This window comes from Acanthisitta chloris, unplaced genomic scaffold, assembly GCF_000695815.1.
Source record: "Acanthisitta chloris isolate BGI_N310 unplaced genomic scaffold, ASM69581v1 scaffold21846, whole genome shotgun sequence".
Lineage (NCBI taxonomy): Eukaryota > Metazoa > Chordata > Aves > Passeriformes > Acanthisittidae > Acanthisitta > Acanthisitta chloris.
The window spans coordinates 5668-30607 of NW_008676781.1; the positions used below are offsets into that span (position 1 = coordinate 5668).

General features: G+C 45.2%; 2 protein-coding genes across 2 annotated transcripts in view; one reads left to right on the forward strand and one right to left on the reverse strand.

Annotated features, from left to right (window-relative positions):
* Window positions 1-756, forward strand: part of TUBD1 (tubulin, delta 1) — a 5108-nt gene extending 4352 nt beyond the window's left edge. The window contains 2 exon segments of the mRNA XM_009076268.1: window positions 1-19; window positions 654-756. The exon segment at window positions 1-19 is cut by the window's left edge and continues 27 nt beyond it. Coding sequence (XP_009074516.1) covers window positions 1-19; window positions 654-756 — 122 coding nt within the window.
* A 10756-nt stretch (window positions 757-11512) lies between these two features.
* VMP1 (vacuole membrane protein 1) overlaps window positions 11513-24940 on the reverse strand; it is a 53180-nt gene continuing 39752 nt past the window's right edge. The window contains exons 8-11 of the mRNA XM_009076267.1: window positions 24704-24820; window positions 22448-22509; window positions 12858-12960; window positions 11513-11656 (exon numbers count right to left, since the gene is read on the reverse strand). Of these exons, the coding sequence (XP_009074515.1) occupies window positions 11513-11656; window positions 12858-12960; window positions 22448-22509; window positions 24704-24820 (426 nt within the window). The remainder of the gene's footprint in view (window positions 11657-12857; window positions 12961-22447; window positions 22510-24703; window positions 24821-24940) is intronic.

Consider the following 24940-nt stretch of genomic DNA (forward strand, 5'->3'; position numbering starts at 1 on the left):
GGAATATGTTTGCTTCCAAGTAAGTGAAAATAGTTACGCTGACACTTCACTGTTAACTGCCAATATCTTCAGTGGGAGAGAAATCACTGGACATGCAGTAAAGGAATGGTGAATGAGTGTGGAGACTGTTCATATTTGTGCCTGAAACCTGATGGCAGGAGGAGAACACAGCCCAGTGCTTATGTTCTGGGGATGACTGAGACCACATATTCCAAAACTCCCTAAATTTAGTGCATTCCAACATGACCATTCTAAAAATAAGACACAGAAACTCTTTTACTGATGGTATAGATTCCAAATTGTGTACAGACCTGCTGCACAAGCCTGGAAAAAAGTTCCTGGCTCAGTTAAGGAATTTATGTGTTTCCCAAGTCTCCCATGCTATTAGTCACTCCTCATTCCATTTCCAGTTAGGCCAATTTTGTTAGCTGCGATTTTGTTTCCTTAAGCAATACACAAAGTTATAAAACCCATTAGAAACAAGTCTTGACTTATCAATAAGTAGGAATTACAAAATGAGATTGAGAGCCCTACAGCAAAACTAACCAGCAGTTATGGGTGGGAAACAATCTGCATTTGAGATGTAAATACACAGTCTGATCTCACATCTCCTTCGCTGATTGCTGATGTCTTACCCATTCTTCAACATACAGAGCCTACGTTCACCAGTACACTAAATTTGGAATCGAAGAGGAAGATTTCCTGAAGAGCTTCACAACCCTGGAACAAGTTATCTCCAGTTACAGCATCCTTTGAATTTGTTTCTTCAAATGATCTGAAATAGAGCTCATCTGCAGGGACTCAGCACTGGAAAACCTTCCATCAGCCTCCTGAAGTATGTAAATTACTGGGCTGGAGCTACATTTCAGCCCTGTAGGCTGTGTCTGTGTGTCTGTTAGAACAGCAAGAACTGAATCTGAACTGAATATATTCACACGAGTAGGTATTATTTTTATTGAATGTATCTAATAAATCTATTTTTCTATACATTTGCTCTATGCTGTAGCTACATCTCTGAACATCATTTTTGACACTTGAATATTTTTCCCAAAGAATGTCTACACAGAAAGATTTCTCTCCAGGCTAAACTCTCAGCATCTAAACTACCACGAACTAATGTGTGATGAAAATTAAATGAGTGCTCGACTGCAGCAGCAAAGCATTCCTGAGCCTCCACTTCTCATTAGAACACTAATATATTGTCGAATTTCCACAGTGGATTTAAGGAATTGGCTGTTTTGCACAGATTTTACCACGACCACAAGGTGGTGCCTTTGGAAGCTGCAACTGCTCCAGCCTGGCAGGAGGAAGGTGTGGAATAGCCTGGGGAGTACAGCAGAACTAAGGCTGATGTTGTAACACTGAGCTTTCTTCTGCCTCTGTTAGCTTTTCACTCATGGTAGGGAGAGCTGTGGGAATTCTTGCCATTCCTCCCTCCATGTCACACTGTTCTCCCATAGAAACAATCCCACGTGCCAGAAAATAGTTAAAAAAGAATCAGTCTCAAGGACTTTTGCCCTTGACAAATGGACAAATTTCATTGTGTCCCTTTATGTTTTAGTGCCAGTTCATGCCAGGCCTCAGAGCTTTGAACTAAAGAGATGCAGCTCAGAGCTGGGCACTGCTCTGGGCAAAAGGGATTTTCTGGGGGTGGTTTTGTCACTTTCAAGCATTGTCTAATTTGGGTATTTTCACAGAAGAAGCTGCAGGAAAGATTGCACAAGGAGTTCAGACAAACAGCACAGGCAGTTCGAGTCTGGAAGGAACAAAGGGTCAGGGAAGGAGACTATGGCGAGCTGCTCCCTCCTCCAGAAAGCACAGGATGTGCAGCAACATGGAAATCGTTTTCCCTGGTGTTTTCAACAGTGAACTTCCAGTATCAGAAATGAGAATAGGTAACTCCATGGCTGAAAAAAGCAGCCAAGTTCCAGGAATCCAAACTCTTCCAGAGAACAGGTAAAAGAGATTTTTAAGAGGCTAAGGACAGGTAAGTCCCCTGAGAAACAAGGAAGAGAGCAATGGGTTATTGTACTGCTGTAGCAATAAGTAACTTTATTGCAGAAATAACCTCATGTTATCTCTGTGTTTATAATTCTGAGCATGAAGCAAACACAGCAGGTGCTTAGTGCACCAGGAATGGCACAGACCCATAGGTATTATTTATGGCACTTCCAGTTAATGGAGGAGGATATTGGGTTGTTTGGTTTTTTTGTTTGATGGCAGAGTTTGTGCCACATCGAGAAACAGCAAACAGCTCAGATGGATAACCCAGAGCAAAAATTACAATGTCCTTATTTAATCTGTAGTTATATGAGAACAGAGAGGAACAATTGTGCAGCTCACAGACAGCCAAGCCATTACTACTTATCAAGGATTCCTCTGTAAGACCCTGATCACAGTTAGGATTCAGGGAAAATATTCCTACTTCCACGGGAACACAACACTTTTCAAAGCAGCAATAGAGGATCACAACCATCACCCAAATTTTGACAGCACAGATTCCTCAAAACTCCGAAAAACAGGAGGAGGTGTGACCAGAAGTGTTGGTGTTGTATGAGCTGTTAAAAACCCTTTCATTGCTCTGGAGAAGAGGCTGACAGGAATTGTTTTAGGCATCTCTAGGCTTCTTCCTGTGAATGTTTTTCACTGCTGACCTCAGTCCTGAAATTCTCACACCCTTTCCCAAACTCAGCCTTCATTTTTTGATCTATGACTGGATTCCTCTCTATTTTTTCCCCAGGATGTGGAGAGGGTCAAAGTGACAGGAAGTGAATAACTAGTATCAAATATTCATCGTCTACAATTGTACTAAAAGGTGGAGCAGTAATTTTCTCCTTCATTGATAAATTAATTATGCCAATAGTCAGAGCCTCTATTTCATTAGCAATTAGAATTAATAAGTTAGAGCAAAGGTCAGCACAAGCCACTGAGGCAGGAACAACAATGAGTGGCCTTGGCCTTGCTGGTTTTAGGCAGAATCCCACAGGATGTCCATAAACCCTGGAACAATGCACCAACCTCACTGTTGTTTGTTGGAATGGACAGGTGCAGCTCACTTGGAAGTTGAGTCAAGGTCTCCAGCTACAACAGATACTTCATGAATTGAAGAGCTTTCATTGACCACAAAAACCCCCTAACTCACAAATAAAAAAAACATCCAAAATCCAACCCAGCAACAAAAATAACCTTTAGTAACCTAAAATACCTTAAACACTGACTGGCCAAGTGACAGGCACCGATGTAGTTGTAGATACAGTTTGTTTGGACATAAGTGGATTTGGGGCTTTTAAGGTTAGACTAACAGCACAGAAAGGAGATAACTTAGGGGAAATATATAAGGGAAAAAAAAAAATCTGTTGTTCCCACAACAACCAGGAATTCATCCATATGAGAGGAGGAAGCTATATTCAAATTCCCAGCTGATACACTACTGGGAAACATTAAAGTACAAAAGGGTATTGAATGAATAATTCACTTCCTTCTGCATTTGTTAATAAATTTAGTGTGGATAAATATTATGAAATGAGAGCCCAAACATCCAAAAGGAAATATTCTCAGATGACCAAGTGTACTTTAAAGAAGTCTGTGTTTCACTGGACACCACTGTAAGCACTGCACAAAAGTGTAATCAGGAAAGTGATTCATGGATCCAATATAGCACAAAAAACTTGCAGAAGGAACAGAGCTGCTGCCTTTCCCCGGGGCAGCAAATCCCAGCGAAGGCTTCCTGCTCGAGCCGCTGCCTCTGGCTTCCTACCCCACCTCTGCCCACGCTCCAGCAGCACAGCCTGGACACTCGGGCAGCTTTGAACTGGCCTGGATGTGGAGCTGATAATCCTGACGTTTAACCATGGAGTCTTTCCGGCTCTTTCAGTCCAACTGCAGCTCACAATGGTCCTTTCTAAGCTCACATTGTGTGAATCCTCTCCCTCCAGACAGCCACTTCCCCTCACCCGGGTGGGGTGGTGAGTCAATCGGCACAACCTGCTTAACCCTTTCCCAGAAGCTGCAGCTGGGGTGGTGTTCCAACAAACGTGCCTGCCAGCCACGGGGAGCACTCTGGAAAAGGTGCAAATGGCCTGAGAGAAGAGGTTAGAGAAGCTGTTCCTGCTTGTTAGGAAATGGAAAGGCAATTCTTAGAGTAAACACGTTCTGTGGTAAAGATCATGGAAGAAATCTAAACCTTAACCCCATGTTCATAGAAGCCTGAGCAAGTCCAGGGGCTTCTGAGAGAGGCACAGGCCTCTGGGCTTAGCTGTGTGAATCAGGTGGCAGAAACCTTCTGCTCTGTTAGTCTTAAAAGCAACAGAATGTTACACCATAAGATAGAAAAAATAAGTAAAATGAAGATGCTCTTTAGGCCCAAATTCCTATTTTAAAATAGCAGTAAGGAGAAAAACTAAACTAAACCACCGATTAAACAACAACAACAAAAAAAGAATAATTACGGCCTGAGCTTTTGTTTCCCTGATTCAGTGTGATGAGAACTAACCCCCACCTTAGGTGGTTTATTTGCATGTAAATGGGTGTGTTCTGCAGAAGTGATTAGTGTACAGATTTGGTTACACGAACAAAGTCATGTTTGCTTAAGGCTCACAAAAATACACTTCAGTTGCCTGAGAATGGTGTCCTTGTGGTCAGATGGCAGGAGTTCATCTGAACTGGTGCCCAGCAGCCTCCAGTATGTAACAGATCGTTTACAGGAGCATGTCAGGAGAGCAGAGCCCACGGAGCCGCATGGAAAACAGCCTCATCCCACAGGAGGTGAAATCAAACCCTGACTGCACTGGGCTGGCAAGGGCAGTGTAGCTGCTCCCCGCGATGTCCCCAGTAAGGATGGGGAGAGCTGGGCACTGGTTCAGAGCTGCTGCTCTCCAGATGGCTCAGGACAATCCTGAGTTCAAGGACACACATTTCCGTGGAAGTGTTTGCTGCTGCTCTCCTGCCCTTCTGTCATTTGCAAAGAAAACACTGGGAAATTTCCTCCCCACTCCTCCTTGGGCAACTTCAGCCCCTGTTACTGCCTGAGTCACCTAGTGCAAGTGTATTTGTGTAGACATTTGAAGCTGTAAATTAGAAATTTCTCCTTTCTAGGCCAAATTTTGGTGACCTAATGTGACACTTAAAAACATATGCAACTGCTGAACAAAAATCCTTCCATTCCCTCCCTACCAGCCACTAGCTTGGGGTTTCACATTATCTTCCTCTCCAAAGATTCAGTCAGCCTCCTCCACACAGCCAGTGTTTTCAGAGAGAAATATCCTTAGATAAAAGAGATACAAAGCTGCTGTATGCTGGGAAAGGAGAGCTCATTCTTCAGTGACATTACAAAGGAAAGCTGAACATCCTCTACCTGTTCGAGCTGAACAAAACTGCAGTCAACAGGCCTGAACTTTCCAAAAATCACTACATACCAAGGGCAGAGAAGGCTCCAAGGGCCAAGGGAGGAGACATCAGCGATGATTTCAAGCAAAGACTCTCAGGATCTGCCAAACAACACTTAAACCCTTTCCTTATTCACCTGGTTGCAATGATCCTCTCAGTCCCAGCTGAAATCCATCGCCAAAGGACAGAGTTTACCTCCGACTCCTCCTGGGCAGCCACAACCATCTGAGTTCATGCTCAAGGGCTGCAGTGGCATTTGCCACATGGTGGTTGTGCAGAAGGGTTTAAGACTGGTTTGTGTAGAAGTTAAGGGAGGCAACAGAGTTAAAATCACCAATGGCACCAGCACAGACCTACTGCTCTGAAAACTTTCTGGCATCCATTACATTGAACTCAACCAGATACCAGCTTGAGGCAGCTGAAAAGCTCCTTCCTTGCTGCTCTCCACCTAGACTCTTACACAACACCCAGGGATGCATGTGACTGTATGTCACAAGAGGTCAGCTGGGCTGAGGAGAGACAGACAAATCAAGGAATCTGAGCAATGGAATCCGTTGTTATGAAAATACCCTAAATATTACAGCTCTCAGGAAAACAGCTGCAGCAAATGAGGCACTGAGAGCAGTGTGGCTTCTAACCAGACCAGATTTTGGGAACACGGCAAGATTTGCACAATGGTGTAAATCTCAATGTGTGTTTTCTCCTTTTTGCAGGTCTAGTTTCCTTTAGAGACAGAAAAATGCTGAGCACGCAAACCTGGTTTTTTAATCAATGGATAGAAAGAGTAGACTCAGGAAAGCCACAGTCCCTCAAACTCATGTGGTTTCTACACTGAAGTGTGAGCCTTGAACAAGGTATTAATGTTTTTTTAGTTAGCAGCAGCTTCTGTAAGAGAACTGCCAGATTAGGTCCTGACAATATGGAAGGAACATAGAGGTACCACGAGGTCCTGGCACAGGGATAGAACAAGCTCTGGGAAACGCGTTGGATCTCTCACATTTCTGAGAGATGGTGCCAGTCGAGTTGTGGCTCACACCTTCCAGTGAAAAGCCTTGGGGCCTTAGCAATGCCAAACACAGCTGGGCCCCAGGGAATAGGTGACAACCTGCAGATTGATGCCTGGTCACAGCCTCATGTGAAGCTAGACCAACACCGAACACTTCAGTGTAGCTCAATTTGCCCCACAAAAACACCGAATGCGTGGATTGTGCCTTAAATCCCGAGGGCACAGATCCCTCCCGCGGGCACAGCAGGGACACCGACCCACCTCAAACGGCAGAGCCGTTTGAGAGGAGCAGGGTGCGGCCCTTATCGCGGCAGGGAACAATACACGAGCTGACAACTCCTATCTCCTGCCTTTCACCAGGAAATAGCAGGCAGCTTCCTTATTGCCAGCTGCTGGGGAAACCTGAAGAACAATTAACTGGGACTAACTCCCTCGAAACGTGCCCATATCTGAGCAGCTCCTCAGTGAGGTTTAAAGAAAGGTGCCCTAATGGAGTCAGTGCTCCTCGGGTCATTCCAGGGATGATGGTGATAAAACCCCTCAGCACAAAAAAAGGCAGCGTTAAAGCAAACTAACCCCAAGCCTGGCCCATCTCACAGGCTACACCTGCACCTTTATTTTCCACTTCTGGACACCACGAGCAAGGAAGTGACCTCAACAGCCTCTTCACTGGACATTCGGCACAGGGTAATAATCAGCTTTTTTGACCAAAATACCACTTTGCTGAATTCCTGCCGCATTCCATGAGCTGATTGCTGGGCTCCTCCCCTTCGCTGGTACCGGGGAGATGACACCACCAGTGCCAGTTAATGTGTTTGAGCTCCTTTCCCTCCTGACAACTGACCCAGGTTGTTCCAGCCCCTCCCTTTCACACGCTGACAAAACCGTTTTGCTGCTTTAATGAAAGCAGAGTGGCTGCAGCAATAAGTGAAACGGATAAAGAAATAAACGCCCTCGATTAGAGACTTCGACGAGGAGAGTCACAGCAGGCTCAGAGTTCCTCAGTATAATCCTTTTAAAAATGAGTTTGCAAGAGCATATGCAAATATTTACCCTCAGCGCCTGAATGCAGAGGGTGTTTCACAGGGAAGGGGATTGCCTCACTCCCCATTTCCCGTGGTTACAGCAATCCGGGCAGGCTCCAGAACTGCTCCCTCACCTGCTCCCGGCGGGGGCCACAGCCCAGCAGGATTCCCTCCCACGAGAGCTGCAATCTGGAGAAGGCTGAGTGAAGTACTTACTGCTTTCTCTTCTTCCCCTCCAAAAAAATACCCCCCCCTAAATTTACAGGGAAAAAAATTGTAAATCTTAAATCTCAGAAGAGCTATTTCAATTACCTTATCTCTAATTATATTCAGCCTTTTAACTGCTGATTACAAAGTATTTTTTACCCACGTGCTTCAAAGAAAACCGATTACTTTTACCTCCAAGGAACACACCCAGTCCCCACTTACCTTTACACCTGCAATCAATTTTGTGCACTAATATTTATATTTGTGCTTGATAATCAGGGCAACATCCACAGTGTTTGTGCTTGCAATTAGCAGTGCCTGCAGTGAGGGGGAGGCTGAGTCCCACTAATTAAATAATGAAACCCAAAAGCACAGCAGGGAAGGACTTTCTGGAAGAGCATTAAGCCATGTCAAGTGTTAATGACAAGTATCTTTTAGCAGGCACAGGCAGCTGGAGCTCAGAAGGAGCTGCTCGAGCAGAAACACAGCATGACATTGGGATGGAGGGAAGGAACCAGACAACGGACAGTTTGGATGGAGCTGAGGGTGGAACTGACTGACTGAGCCTGACACAGGCGCTGGGCTCGGCCTGGCACACCCAGTGTGACCTGAGTTTGGCTTACACCAACACGATCCCTGCCCTGGTGGGGCACAGGGTGACTGCCAGGCACGGGCACGGCAGCACTGACACCCCACACTGCCTTCACAGGACGCTGCTGGGGAGGCACAAGGCACAGGGCAGGCAGGAGAGCGAGGAGGGAATTGAGAGGAGTAGCTCCAGCTCTGCCTGACCCAGCTCCCGATGTGCTGCTCGGAATTGCTTCCTATTTGCGTCCCACTCAAGGAAGCAGAGCCTCAGCCATCCCCCCAGATAATGAGACTAAAACAAGTCTCCATCACATCAAAGTCATCTCTGACGTTTAACCATTAGTCGTTGTCATGAGGGCTGTTACTTCCGGGTGATTTCCAGTAATTCCCAGAAAAAAACCAACCCAGCAGGATACTTTATTGTGTCTAAACTGCAAGGAACATCAGCTAAGAATAGTGATCTGTGCCAAGATTGTTTATCTTGCAGAGGAGTTCCTTTGAATTTGTGCTTAACACACTAAAGGAGATTACTAACTGCTTCCAGTGCATAACTGAAGAGATGTACAGCAAAAGGAAACTTTGGATTAGGGAGCAAAATCCTTGTTTTGAGGTGAAATCCTATAGGCTCTTTGGAAACTCAAAATGCAACTGCTGAAGTATCTTCTACAGTTAACAAATTTCACAGCGTTACCACCTGAGTTCACTACAGAGAATGGAAACATTCCAGCTGAAAAAAACACTGGGAAACATTATATCTCTGTTTATTTAAGCAAACATAAAACTATCCATTTGTAAATCTCATGAGGTTTATGTAACTTTCACTTCTATGGATTTCTTTACCTTTTACCACATCTTATCCCCAGGCAGAAGCAGGTAGAGTGACCAGGTCCTTCTTTAAAGGGTTAGAAAACTTCAAAATCCCAGCAGAGCTGAGTGGAATGGACACATGGAAACACAAGCTGAGGAACAATAGGTATGTGAACATATATTGAACTAGAAGTGGGGGAAAGCTCTGTTTTATAGAGATTTTCCAGTAGGAAGGAAGCAGGACTCTGAGGAGAGTGTTTAGAAAGGTGCAGTTTATTGGCTGTAGGAGAGGGTTTGTCTTTTTTAGTTGCTGTTATACCATCTCCTCATTCCAACCTGAATGGCATCAGTGTCACCCACTCCCTTGGAAGGCTCTGAGACACCACCAGAACTGTGAGAAGGAAATATCTGTGTCTCTCAGGTGAAGAGCAGATCTGAGGCCAAAAAAACCTGCCCCTAGAACTGGGGAGAGCAGCAAAGGGCTGTGCCACTGACCCACTGTCCTGCTGGGCACTGGACTCAGCTCTGGACTGCTGAGCTGATCACTCACAAAGTACAGTGCTGAAGTTTTAGCAGCCTGAAAAAGTAAAGTCCCAAACAGAGCTATGATTTTTGGACTGTGTATTGTAGCAGAACAAGTTCCCCATGACATTATTTTCAAAGGCCATATTTAGGCCAAAAACAAGTGAAAAAGCTGCTAGGGCCAAGGTTTAAGAAATACTGTTAGAATCATAGACTTATCAAGATTAGAGGAGACCTCTAAGACCATCAAGTCCAACCATTCATGTTCATCCTTTAAAAATCCTCAGGAGCAGCTGAATGTCCTTCGTGCTTTGAACCTCCTGACACTGAGCCTCAGACACTGAAATGTGATCTGTCAGAGCAGTCCATATGCAAACCTCCCCATCATTCACAGCCCTCTCTGAGGCAACAAGAAACCATACAAACCTCACACACAACTGAGCTGCAGCTTCCCCAGCTGTCTGTCCTTCAGAACTCACTCCCAGCTCCATCACACACACTGATTTGCTGTTGATGTTCAATGGAAACAGTTGGAGATGGATGAGCAAACGTTCGGATGAGAGATACCAAAATGTCAGACAGCCTACCGACTGTTGTTGCCATGAGATCCAACAGTCAACATCAGTCTGATAAGCTATCCGACAGGATGGTACAGCCACGGCACCACGACACTGCACCTCACCCCTGCACCAGCCTAAGCTAGGCAAGGGCAGGACCTAACCTGCCTCCTGTTTGTCCTGATAACACTAATTGAAAGGCAAATTAATTCGTGTTACTTACCCCTAGGATAAAGATAAACACAATAGTTCACAAATGATTAGAGCAATACAGAGCCAGCAGCAGTGGAATCTTACTGGAGAGGGAAAAGAGCCATTGTGGTATTAGTTCTGTTGTTGCACGTTAAAACTGACACACACTGATCTAACCAAGGCTTTAAATATCTGATCTTAAAAGCATCAAGGTAAGGTTCTCTGAGGTCTCTGCACCATTGCTGGGCTGGACATCCAATGTCTTCTGCTGGAATCTTCATTCTCCCCCCTCTCTCCTCTGCCCACAATTCTGGGATCAGACACCTGAGCAGAATTTATGACAACCAACACTTAACGCTCTGGAACCTATTTCAGCCAGCGACTGGTTGTCCTTCCTACTTCCTTCTGCTAAGTAAGAAGTTCTCAAGAAAAAAGAACAAAGAGTTCCAGCACCACCAGTGCAGGAAGGATGAGTAAACATGCAACTCGTGGCATTAAGGCTTCAGAAAGACACTGAGCATCCAAAAGTGGAGAGGGAAAGGAAGAGCTTAAAAAGACTGACACAATGAATTCTGGAATGATCAAAGATGACTTTATAAAGTTTTATCTTAACCTCGTTCTAAATATACAGAATAAAAAATGTCAGCTTCAGCATTTGACAGCAATCATCTCTGCTAACATCACCAAGTGGAACAGGGTGGCTTTTCCAACGTGCAATGCAATGGAACACTGGGAATTCTGATGGAAAAACCTTACCATGAGGGACATGCAACGGTTTGTATCCAATCTGTATTCAGTTATATACACTGTGATGCTGCTGAAAGTCATGGAAAAAGCAAACCAGCCACCCTTCAAAAGGAAAATCTACCCTCAGGTCAGCCTGAACTTCGGTCAGGAAATGGAGAGTATTAAATCACCAGTTTTGGAAGTAATTTGGATGGACAACGTTTGTGTCAAACACCATTTCCCACCCCATTGTTCATCCTGCACAGCTCAGACTCCTGAAGCATTTACACCTTACCATAACATTTCTAAGTTTGTCAATGAAATCTTTGCTCTAAAATCCAAATTACTTTCAAAATCAAAGAGAAAACTTGTTAAGAGTTGAAAACTGACGTTAAAAAGTTTCTTCCCCCCATTTTGAACAATGCTGATTTTTAAACATAGGAAAAGATGTGTCAATTCTGGTGCCTAAAACCCATTCCAAGGGTTTTTTTTCGAGCTCATTTGGTTTTCTCTTCTGAGTACATCTTCTGCTGCAGCCGCTTGGCATAGCTCTGGGCCATGGAGTTGATTATAGACAAGATAAAATAACAAACCATCACAATCACCAATTTCTCAAACATCCAGGAGAGCCAGTTTTCCCCCTGGAGAGACAAAAGAGAAGGAGGAGGAAAATGACGGTTAGTGGACAGGCCAAGGGAGAATTGTCCATGCTCTGGGTGAAAGGGGAAAGCCTGAACATGTCTTTATTATGTCATTTGTCAGGTTACAGGATTCCCTCTGGTCCCTCGGGAGACAGTGCAGGAGGGTCTGTAACCCCACTAACAGGCAGGTGCTCATTCCCAGGGAGCTACAAAAGTGATTTGTTATTCCCAGTATTGTTTGCTCTTCACTAGCAATCCACAGAGTTCGGAATTAACAAGCCCTGACTGTCATTCCCTGCCACATTCCTTGCAAAGAAAACAATAAGATCATCGATTAACAATGGGTTTTTTTCCTAAACTGCATATTCTGCGTTGTCTTCCCCATAGGATCTGACTGCTCCGGGGTCACTGGAAGTTACAGCGACTGTGCAGCTTTTCCAGGGAGACTGAGCCGTGTGTTCAGCCAAATGAGGGCAGCAACGCTCTGCACACACGGCTCGCGGCGGGAAGGGAATCTGCAGGCGGAATCACTAGATTCCAGCTCGATCCCACCGCGTTCGTGTCTTTGGAGGTAAGAAACGGGCAAAGGAACATTTGTAAGAGCTGCCGGTATTGCACGTGAGATGGGAGTTCCACTGATGGATTTTAGCTACAAAATGCCTCAGTGTCCGAAGGAATTTCATGTCAAAAATGTCATCCCTCGCTGAGAAGTCAGGGGAAGTTTTTTAAAATACTTTTTTATTTTTAATATAAAAGGACACTTTGCCCCTTGTTCCTGCTCGACGCACCTGGTTTCCTTTGCTTTTCACACACCGAAGGCTCAGGGATTTTATTTCTCTTACTGTCCATTAGCCCACAGTAACAGACAAACCCATTAACCTCCTGTCACCAATTCCCACGGAAATGCAACTTTTTCCTCCTTCAGTTTAACTTTCCAAACACGCAGCTAATGCAGAGGCAAGACATGCAGCTGAGCTTTATCCTGTCACTCCTTCTCAAAGGATTGAAATCCACTGCACACAATTACAGGATAATTTTTAATTCCCAGGTTGATTTTAAATGTGATTTTTCTCTCTTCCCTGGGTCACTGCAGAGCTTGGAAAATAAACTCGGGAGTTACCTCAGTAAAAGCAACAAGTCCAAAGCCAAGCAGAGAAGGAAAGCTGAGCTGGGCAGGGAGGCAGAGAGCAGAGGTTCTTACCTGTGGTACTGCACTGTCAGATTTGTGGTGAAGTTTTATCCTCTGAGCTTCCAAATACTCTTGAAATGGCTTCTGAAGAGAAGGACCTATACTTGGAATAGCACTGATGGAAAGTTCATCCCACAGAACAAGACAAAATAGGGGAGAAAACAAAAACAAAAAACATTGGTTTTTTTTTAAAAAAAAACTTACCACTTTACCTAATCAGAACAAAGTTCAGGCTGAGCTACAGCTCAGAAAGGAACCTGAAGCTACTTGAGAAAACAGAAAACCACGAAATGAAGTACATTTCATCTTTGGATCTGATACTTCGGGAAGGGACATATTCCCCACATCCTCAAAAAGTGCTTCCAAAGAAAACGACTTGTGAGCAACAGAGTGCTGGTAAGAAAGGAAGAGGCTGTGAGCTGGAGCATTTCCGTGGAGCCAGGAGAAGGCAGCTGGGGCTCTGCACTGCTGCAGTGCTCAGAAGCAAATGAATGACTTCTGAGAAGTCCCACATTTATCACCAGCAGTTCCTGTAAGAACTGGTTTGAACCGATTAATAAGGAAATGACTTGTGCTTGTGTCATCCCTCAGTTAAAAAAGAAACTGCTCCCCCTGTGCCTTGCCCCATCCCTCGGAGCAGACAGCCCCTTGCTCAAACCAAGTCCTTATTAGGACAATCTGTGCGTCATCCCTACCCGAAAAGAATGCGTTAGCCAATTGTGCGGCTCCTCCCCCGAGTCAGTGATTAACAAAGGAACAAAGAAGGAACTCTGAACCCTGCTCCGAATCCTGCCAGGCTTTATGGCAGATGACTTGCACAAAAGCCACAGAACGTTACTGAACACCTTGTTCCTGCCTGACCGTTGTGAGGGTCACGTTTGGCAGCTCAGGCTCCTCTGCCGCTCCGCGGGTGAAGGTGTTAGGGCACACTCAGCACCCTCCACCCTCCTCGCCAGTGCCACAGCTTTCTCCAAACCAACCCAGGGAGCTCTTCCTTAAATCCATCCATCCTGAGATTTAGCAGGAGATCCAACAACCTTTAATGATGGTCAACAACCCTTAAAAGAACCCCAAAACTCAACTAGTAGAATAAATTATCACCAGCAACGCCACGGCCTGAGCTGTGTGGTGAGAACACACACAGATCCAAAGCTCCCAGGGCTGGATCCACAGACACTGAGCACAACTCCTAACTCCAGCCATGGGAAAGTTCCCATTTGTGCCAAACACCACCTGAATTGCAGAGAGGATGGAGATTTTGGTGGGTTTTTTTGTTTAAAGACACCAATATCACAGACTCAGAGCTGGAAGGGACCCTTGAGGATCACTTAGTGAACTCCAATGGTCTTTTACATGTGAAAAGTCACCTCAGTTTCAATGCTTCAATTCTGGCTCTTTACACTACAACTACTTGACACCAGCACAGCTCCCAGGGAGGGTTTAGTAAAACCCACCAGACACAGCTCCAACTCATCCTCTCTCTCCTGACGCCTGTGGGAGTGAATCCCTCCATTTCTTCCCCTGATCTGACACGATATTCCCTTTTCCAGGCCGCAGCCCAATTAAAAATAACACCTTCTAATTTCATGACTTGACCAAAACGCACAGAGTGAAGAAACAAAGTGTCTCATTCTCCTCCACAAATCCCTTTCCAGGGGCAAAGAGTTTTTGGAACCTATTTACAAGCAAAAGATCATTTCCCTCATGATTCACCAACACGATGATACAAATGGAGGAGGAAATTGTGCCTGGACTGGTTAAATTCCTTTTACACGAGAGTGTGTCAAGGTTACAAAGGATCCCCAGAGATTCAGCCCTGTCCCTTCGGAGCTGAGTGTTCCAGGGAAGCTCTCCCAGCGACTCGTGAACCACGAGTCACTCTCTGTCCATGAGGCACATTTTGAGGTTTCTTTGCTTTTTTCAAATGCTACTCGGGAGCCCTGGAAGAGCCAGTGCAAGGTAATAGTTCACTTTTCACCTTCTGCATGATTCTGAAATGAGGAGGGATGAATGATTCACAGAGTGTGCTCAGTGACTCTGTCTGCCACGAGAACTGAGCTTGGTCGGTCCTAAACGAGCATGAAGTGATGGAACAAAGACACAAAACCCAAGTCCAGAGGTTTGAAAAGCTCCTGGTGCATCAACACTCTTATTTCAATTTTTTCCTCACTGAACAATTTGCTCTTTTCCCCTTTTCTGGGCACAACAAAGATTTAAGTGCACAAAATCAATCTGATTAAAGTCATTTGAAGAACTAAACTCCTGAATGAAAGACTTTGCCTTCTCAAAGTAGATTTTATTTGCACATTCAAGAAAAAAGAAGTGCCTAAATTTAAATGAGGAAAATAAAGCAGAGGAACAGGTAGAAACTCATCACTCCAGAGTGTGAGGAGGGAACTCCTCGAGGTTGCAGCAGGACAGGGTTAGTTACTTGTGTCAAATTCAGCAAAGGTGGTCACTGACAGCCAAACTGTCTCACGGTCTCAGCTCTAAGAGCCTCACAAATCAGTTTCCATTTCATTTCATTAGACACAGTGAGCTCTGTGCCCCCCCAGGAGGGTCTGGGCTAAACGTGCAGGCTGAGCCTGGGCCCGAGGCAGGACAGGCCGAGGGGACACATCTGCCCCTCCACTCTGAGCTGAGCTGCAGTTTCGGGAGCCGAGGCAAACCACAAGCTGCAGCACCGAGATGCTGGGAGATAACCCTACACCAAATCCCCGCGGGAATCTAACCATTCTCTTGCAAATCAGAGCAGGAAAGGAAAGGAAAATGAAAGGAGCTCAGTGCTCGGCCACACTTTGTAGTGTGCACACACAAACCCCCAACACCCAACACCCAACTCTGCAAAACAGACTGGAGGCACTTCTAGCAGAAAACTCAGGAAAAAATCCTTTGGGTTATTTTTTTTTTTTGAAGGGAAAACCCAACACTAAAGACATTCTGATTCAGAAGAAATTTTAGAAACTGTTAACATTAAACATGAAATTTTTGTTTGAATTCATTCTGATTCTCTGCTCAAATTCAATGTTACAAACAGAACTGAAACAGAACAAACTGGAAAAAAATTGCACAGCCTAAATGAAATGAAAAATTAATTTAGAAATCAAATCCATTGACAAATTCTATTAGTAGCATTCCAGCCAAACCATGACCTGCATTCTGTGCCACAGCCCACGGAGGATTGTGCCTCCCTGAAACTCTGTGGCAGCCTCTTCTCATTCTCTGGGACTTGTAATTAAAGATGCCTATTTATTGTTTTAACTCAGAGCTACAATTTCTAGCCAAATTAAAAACTCTGAAGCTGTTTTCCCAATAAATAAAGCTTCGCATCTCTTCGAGGCACCACAGGACAGAGGATTAGTTAAGAGAATTACACCAGGGACATAGAGATTCTGACTCCTAAAACTTCCCTTCCAGTTAGGGCTACACTTTTACTGGCAATTTGTTAATTTGCTTTTCCAAGGATAACTAGCAACAGTTGCACCTCAAATCCTTGTCCTTGGCCATGAAGATTTTGGGGAAACTTCAATCTTTGGAGCTCCAGGGAGGAGATTTCTCCCAGGCACCAAATGAAGCACCAAACCAGACGAGAGAACTTGTATTTTCCCCATGGCAGCTCACAAAAAGTAGGAAATTGATATTCCACTCAATTTAATTCCCACCGAGATTAAAAACACTTATTGAATACCATTTAATCGTGGTATCTGCACTTTTGAAATAATTTTCCTCATTCAGGAGCTTTAGGAGTTGCTCCTGAGTCACTGAAATGTCACTCCCTGAGCTCAGAGAGGTGATTAATTCCAAGCTGAAGTACAGGTCTGTGTCAAAATCTGTCAGGACACACTTTAGGATATAAAGTTCCACCTCTAAAGGCACATGTGGACATTTGCCCCTTTTCCAGAGGGGAATGTTGGAATTCCCAAGTGCTGCCACTGCTCACTCACATTTTGGACACATTTACACAGAGGTTTTTCACTGCTAAGGAAAGTTTCTCCTTCATGAGAGGCCTCGAACAGCAAAGGATGATGAAGTGATTAACTCTGAGCAGTTCTTAGACTCCATTTATCCTGATGGAATTAAAAATGGAAATAGGAAGAGTCTGACACCCTGCGCAGCACCTCGGGAACAACTGGGATCCATCCCCACTGGTGATGAGCACAAAACAGAAAGGTTTGAAACCATGGAGGTTTCTCTTATCATGGAGATCTATTTTATCATGGAAACAATATCCCGGGGGAGAGCAGAGCAGCCGAGGGGGAGCAGATGGTGCCACTCCCGCCAACACAGCGCTCTGCTTGGAAAGGTGATGCAATCTTGAGTCACGGCCCCACTGGGGGATCATCTCTCCCATATCCGCAGCCCCCAGGTTGGAAAATCCCTTTAACCGTTCCGGGGCTGGTGCTGTCAGACTCCACACCCCGCGGGCTCTGGGGAAAAAAACCACCGAGGGACTCTGCTCGGATTCGACTTTTTGGGCTAGGAGAGCCGGAGAAAACATCCTTTAGGAAGTGCCACAATTCCATATGAATTGACAACAGCGAAAAAGCTGTTTGGCACAACAGAAAAGCAAAGGGAGAGGTAAATACCGTGTGGGTTTGTGCACAGCCCCTGCCCTGCGGCCAGGGATTATCTCCAGACAGGGAGTTTAGTGGCCCTGAAGAACTGACCAAGGACCAAAGAGGTTTTGCCATGAGCTCTTCCCTCCCTCCAACGCCTTTGATAACCTATTCGAACCAGACTGCTGCAGCCAGGCCAGAGGGGAAGGCACAGACTTTCACCTTCCCAGCAGTTATGCAAACCACCCTTACACCATCCACTGCAAACATCCCGTTTCTCCACTCCCCTGGAAGAACACAAGAAAAATCCACCGTGCAGCTCCAAAGCAATGAAACATTCAGGAAGAGGCACCGAATTTGGTTATTGAGCCACCTCTCCCTCTGAAGCTTCACTCCAGCCTGGTGGGATCAACTTCTTTGGAAAACCATAGACAAACAGATTCCAGTGGAAATATTTCTTAGCCACTGGAAGATTAGCAAAGCTGATTGATTTGCATAGCACTGGCTAAGCAGAGCACCTTTCTTCCTGCAGCTCAGCTGAGCCTTCAATGGTTAATTTTTTTTCCAGACAGTGATCTAAACAGGCTTAACGGTTAGTATTTTAATGAGCTGTCATTTCCTGTGCTGATAAAGATTCTCACAGTATTTAAACCATCCACTTCCCTCAGGCTGCACCACCAGCAGGACCCTGCAGTGACTCAGTGGGGCTCAGCCCTGGGGCTGCTCAAACCTGAGCTCTGGCTCAGGAAAACCTGGGAGCAACCACAGCCTTCAGCTTCCATCACCACCACTCGGGCTCGGCACGTGTGGTGGAGCTGAGCTCTTCTCTGCTCTCGGTGCTCCACAGCTGCAGAAAATCACTCTGGTTTCTGGTCGGGATCGACAGAAACGTTTGGGGGTTAAAAGGCTTCTTGAAAGATTCATTTGCTTTACGAGATGAAGAAAGAAAATGTCTCATTGAAGATTACTAAGCTAAAACGATCACAGGTTTGACATCATTTTTACCTGAGCCACTTCCAGCGCCCACAGTAACCCAAGAGGATTCCCTGGGACAATGTAAACCAACGCTTACAAAAGTAGGAATCACAACTCTGAGCTGCCTTAGCTCTGCTCACCATTGCTCTTTGTAAGGAAACCTCCACCGGGATTTTAAAGACCTTTTTTAAACTCAATTTAGGGAAAAAAATTCTTTGCTTGTTCAGAGTTAAATCCTTCAAGCCTTTTGCAAATAAACTCTTATAACTCTGTGGTGATCCACTGGAAGGTGCTTACAAAAGTAGGAATCACAACTCTGAGCTGCCTTAGCTCTGCTCACCATTGCTCTTTGTAAGGAAACCTCCACCGGGATTTTAAAGACCTTTTTTAAACTCAATTTAGGGAAAAAAATTCTTTGCTTGTTCAGAGTTAAATCCTTCAAGCCTTTTGCAAATAAACTCTTATAACTCTGTGGTGATCCACTGGAAGGTTTTCCACACCAAAGCTGCTCAAGTTTCATCCATCTGTGTCCCTTTCAAGGCTGTGAAGCCTTTGTTGTGCTCAGGTTTGGGGTACCTGAGGCAGGAGAGCAGTTGGGTTATGGCACCAACAAGTGCCAGGTGTATCCCTGTAACCTTCCAGAACTTTCCTCAGGAGGCTGTGAAGTCAGTGCTCAGCTCTCTATGTCCTCAGCCACTTCAGGTTATTTTGAGTTCTACTGCACAGGTTTTATCTTAGCTATTGATTGGAACCTGTTCTTCAAAACACCCTTTTTAGACCAAAACAGAATCTGTAAGCAAATTTTCCAGTTCCACCAGTCACTCTCAGCTCTTTTGTGCCTTTCTGGTGAAAGGAACACCATGTCCTGACCAGAATCAACTGAGATTAAGTTGTAAGCACAGAATTATGGCACAATAAATAGCAGCAAACTGGTTTGTCAAGGCAAAGGCTCCAGTGCTGTGGCCAAACTCTGCCTGCAGAGCTGGGGAGCAGGGAGAGCTGGTCACAAACAACAGGGGCAGGAGCCTTGGGAAGCAGTGAGAGTTTGGGGCAGATTTCCAGAGTGTGTTGAGTTATGCACATCTCACCCAGGGCACGTGGCACTAACAAAATGACTTAAAAACCTGTGGAAGTGGCACATTTTTAGATGCATTTTATTGGCTTCTATTTAAACTTCAGAGTAGTTTATTGACTATTAGCTGAAGAGATGAGTTTCTACTTCTGTCAAAATCTGTAAGGCAGCAGAGAGAGGTGGTGGCTGCTCCATCTCTGGAGTGTTCCAGGCCAGGCTGGATGGGGCTCAGAGCTACCTGAGCTGCTGGGAGGTGTCCCTGCCTGGGCAGGGGTGGGATGGGATGACCCTTCCAACCCAAACCAGTCTGTGATTTACTCCTGGTACTCCTGTGGAAGTCCTGAGGTTCACACACTGTGAGAACATGCTGAACTAGAAACAGATTTCTTTCCTTTCTCAACATCTCCTCAGAATGGATGGCACCAGTTTTGTGGATTTGTGTGCTTTGAGAACTACTTCTCTAGTAGTTTTCTGGGAATTCACTGCTACTTCCAAGAAAACATCCTCGTGCTTAAAAGCACTTTGCTCAGTGTGACCTCACCAACATCACCTGCAGCTGTAGGTGAAAAAACTACAAGGCTGAAGAGCCAAAATAAAACCCACAGCACACATGATAATGAAGTCCTTGACAAGGGCTGGGCCTGGTCCAAAACCAGCCCCGAAGTGCTTTCCCGGAGTGATCAGTCAGGTAAACTCTTCTCCAGGTGACAGAAGACAAGACTCCCACACACCATCACTCCTCACACCCTCAGGAACCTAACACAACCTGTGAGGGAGCACAGTCCTCTTCCAGCACTTAGGCACCAACAAAACAATTAAACTGGTAGAACAGGTTAGTAATTACCAGCACCTCTGTAATCCTCCTCAACTCGGACTGCAGCCTCACACCACCTCCAGCTTCCCCAGCCCACCCAGTGCTGTTCCTCCCAACGAGGTTTGCTGCCACCACCAACCTTCTGACCAGTTTTGTACTCTAGGTACCACCCAAAAATCCTGAAAGGTTCTAAAAATTGTCTGTAAACAGCTTCTCATTTCCTGCCACATTTTCCTTTCCTTTCTTTATTGCTATAAAGAGTATTTTATGATCCATTTTGAATGGAGACCAAGACAAAATTACCCCCAACAATACCAACCCAACCTCAGCACCACTCGGGGACAGAACAAACACTGAGCTATGGGTTTGCAGTGGAATTGGGTTTGCTTTTGACCAAAAATCACATCATGATCAGGAAATTCCCTCTGGCTTATAAAATCCAATATTCTCAGGCTTTACCTCACAACTTAACCTTCTGTGCAGATCTCAGTTATCCTGCAGAGACATCATAATGTCCAGAGAATGTACAAATGGTGTGTATAGATACAGAATTTACATACAATATACAGAAAATGTGTATATGTTTTGTATATACTCCTTATTTTCAAGGACTGTGCTCAGTATTTCCTGCTGTGTAACAGCAACAGGACAAGCAAAGTCTCAGGTCATTGTGGTGATTGACTTTGATTGAAACAAAGTTCCTAACCATTAAATAGGAGGGGATTTTAATTCAGTCACAGGGGGTTAATACAAGGTATTGTTCAACATGTTTTCTGCTCCACTCCACCAGAAATTGATGAGGTAATGCTCGCAGACAGCTTGGGAAAAGTCAAGGATACCAGGACATTCCAAAAATCTTACTGTCTCCCAGGAACATTTTTTCAGTCTGACATAACCCTCCAATAAAACCCAAACCAGCAAAGCTCCTCCGAAGGCACTTGGAGTAATTCAATGCAAAATTATCTCCAAGACAGATGAAGTAGGAAAAAACTACAAGTTTTGGCTCAAAGAACTGCAGGAGAGTAAATCCTTGGAATGCTACCTGACCTAGGAGAGTACAGATCAGATTGTCTGGTGTGATGGATGCTCAGAGAAACTCCTGCTGGGTAGAAGGAGCCACATTTCTCCCTTTCTCAACATTCAATAATGTTCAGAGAAACACATTAGTGCTGAAGTTCGGTGCAAAGCAGAAGATCAGAGGTAATAGAGTCAGGATTAATTTCAGGAGTGAAATTCCCTACGAGTTCCTGTCACACTCCTTGTCTTTGTACACCACCAGCACGGCAAGGTTAGGGATTGTAAAAGGAATTATTTCCAGACATTCCTCCCTGAAACTGTTCGTGAGGACTGAGACTTATCAGCCAGGGAATGGATTTCAAAGCAACACGGAATTCCATGGCTGAGCAGGTAAACATGAGGCAAAATCCTAACACTTCACCCCCAGTGCCCAACTCTCAGTCAAACCACTTGGCAATACTGTGGGTTTGTCTTTTTTCTTCCCTGACCTGTTGCCAGCTGAGGTTTTGGTTGGTTTTCTTGTTTGAAACTGAGATTTTAAAAAGATAGTAATTCATTACTAAAGGACTCAGAAAAAAACAACCAACAAACCTTCTGAGAATCAGCACAGTTTGTCCATGAAAACTGTCATTTCTCCCAGGTTTAACAGACTGGAGATCAGACTCTCCACGTTCCTCATTCTGATCTTTTGTGAGAGATTTCTAAATGTATAATATAGCTTGAATTATGAAGATGTTTATTGGCCTCTTGGCACATGGCACAAAATCCCAAGTTTGTAATACAGAATCATAGAATTCTACGATTTTCTCTATAACTTTCTATAAATTTTCTCCTTTTTTCCACAGGATCTCATTACCATACCTAAGCAAGTCCCTGAAAAGCAGCTCACTTGCAGCTGGAAGTGCAGGAATCTGACTGGGGGAGCTGCATCCATTTCTGGGGGAGAGTTCACTGCTCTCCTCCAGCTGTGACCTTGAGGCTCTCACGTTTCTGGAGGTACTCGAAGCCCTCGAGGTGAGGAGTGAAGCTGCAAGTCAGCCCTGACCTCTGTGTGGGGCAGAGCTGGCACTGGAAACACAGCAGCAATTCCGGCACATCCAATCTCACTCCTCCAGTACTTTTCCACTTAATGAGTGAAGGTATTAATTAGTGGTGCAGAGTTACTCACCCGATGAGGGACACCATCTGCTCCACTATGTGTTTGCTGAACGTGATAATGACAAAAAGTTTCTGTAGGAAGGAAAACAGCAGTTAGAGAAACTTGGGATCAGAAGGGAAGCACAGTTTGTCCCTTCCCAAGCAGCTCCTCCAGCTCTCCCTTCTCTCAGCTTCCAGACCTTTAGTTTTCCATGTTCTCCCCAAAAGAGGCAGGAGAGAGAACAACTCTTCACTTTGTTACTGTTTCCTCACAGCTTTCATTCCTTGCCCTGTTTTTGCAGCCGATGTCACTACCCATTCCCATCCTCCCCACACTGCCATTCCCAGAAGCTCAAGGTCACTTTACTCCGTCAACAATGTTTTCATGGAAAAACAGTCACTGCAGTGCAGAAAGATTCACATCCCTTACACAAACACATGGACTTAGGGAGCACAGATGTGAAAAATCACATATTTTAGTCCCCCAGTTCGTGTGGCTCAGACAGAAACATAACAATACTTGGAAGAGAACAAATCCAGAGCCCTTGGGCACCTGACACTGGGATGCAACAGTACTGGGAACAGAGGATTGCAATTAACAGTTCTAATGTTGCAGAAAATCCAAGTGTCCATGGTTTTATCTCTCCCTTTTCTCCTAAAACAAGTTACAAGGTAGCTAAATTGCCTTTGCCACTCCGGTGTTGGTGCTGTGTGGCAGCTCCTCGGTTTGCTGAGAGAGAAGGAGCCTGGGTAGGTGAGGGAACACACAACTCCCACCGTGTCCTCAGCACTGCTCCAAGCACTGCCCTGCCAGGCTGGAGAGCAGGGAGGGTGGCACAGCTCCCCCCCAGCCCGTGGGGAGGGAAGGGGCAGCTGGGAGCAGCTCAGGGATGGTCACTGCAGCTCTCCCTCACTTCCTGTCTGCACAACATTTCATTGCAAGCCTTTCCATGACTCTCACATTGCCTAAATTCCAGGTCCAGCCAGATCACTCCAAAAAATCAAGGCTATTGCACAAGGGTGTGCTTGAAAAAGAGACTTCTAATAGTTGAACCTATTACAAAATCAGATGATTTACCAACTGTCCAAGACACTGGGAAATGTTTTTTCACTTCCATGTGACCTGAGTGGGGAACACTCTAAATCACACAGCAAACACTGGGAGAGCTGAACGAGGCAATTAAAACTAGAGCAGGAATATTGATTAAATATTGTTTCACTTTTCCACGCTGCCACAGCACATTCTCCCAGCACAGATTTAAAGGCATAAAAATTCAGCTGGTACAAAAATAAGTGTGGAGAAAAAGTTGTTCTGTCACAGCAAATGAATTTCCAAACCTATTTACTGTTTGCTGTCTAAGGACTGAGCAGAGTAAAATAACCATTTACAAATTCATAGGGAGAGGAAAAAAAGCTGAAGACTGAAATCTTCTGTTCAGGGCAAAATGAAGACTTTTAAGCTGCTTGATGAGATTATTAGAAGAGTTATTTTATACTACTAATAGCTTCTGCTATTTTGGTGTAGTCACAGCAGAGATTTTCAAGCAACACAGCCACAGGCACTGCACCAGCCTGAAAAACCCAAGTGTCAGCTGAAAACAGCCCCAGGAGAGCAGAGAAGCTGGAGCTGCAGCACTGACCACACCAGAGTCCTCCCCAGGGAACCAGAGCTTCCCTGGACACAGTGGGGGCGCATTTAACTCAACTGCAGCTTCTGCTTGTCATACCCAGAACATCTGGTACAGAGCTGAGATCGGGTCCTTTCAGAACCACGTGGAGGTGTGAGGACACCCGAAATCCCTAACCTGCCTGAAGGCTGTGGACAATCAGCCCAGGGACAACCCCCAGGCTGCACCCTGCGGGGCTCAGGGCGCGGGATGTGCTCTGCTAGTCAAGGGAGACAAAAAGAGCACTCAAGTGCTTCCTCCTCCCCTTCCTCCTCCCCCAGCAGACTGGCTGCAGCCCGCGAAATGAGTGTGTGTTACAGAAAAGGCAAGTTCATTATGAGTCCGAAGGCCTCTCAGTCTGGTAAAACCCGTAGGTAAATACCTTGGCTAACCACCAATTTCCTGAGCGGGGTAGGCAGAGAGCTCATTACTCCGGAGCTATAAATTACTCAGTTGCCTCAGTTTTGAGCCTAAGGAGCTCAGCAGATCCTTTATTGTAAAGCCTTTGCACCAAATTAATTTCCATTCCTTCGGGTCAGGGAGACTCCAGAATTCATTAGGAGTAACACAGTGGAACAGCAAACAAACACGAAAGGCCCCGAGGAAGGGGCAGTACTTGCCTGGATGTGCATTTTAATTACTGCTTTCCCAATCAAGGTGGCACCGAAGAAGGTCCAGAAGGGAACCAGGAAGTGCCCACATGTTATCCCAGCCAGGTCAAACAGAGGGTTGGGGATCTGTGAAGTGCAAGGGAGAGAAGTTCATGAGTTGCAGCTCATACTTAGCTCAACAGGAACGTGATAGACTTTGGAACTCTGAAAAATGAACAGTTTTTCCTTATCCAACTTGATGCAAAA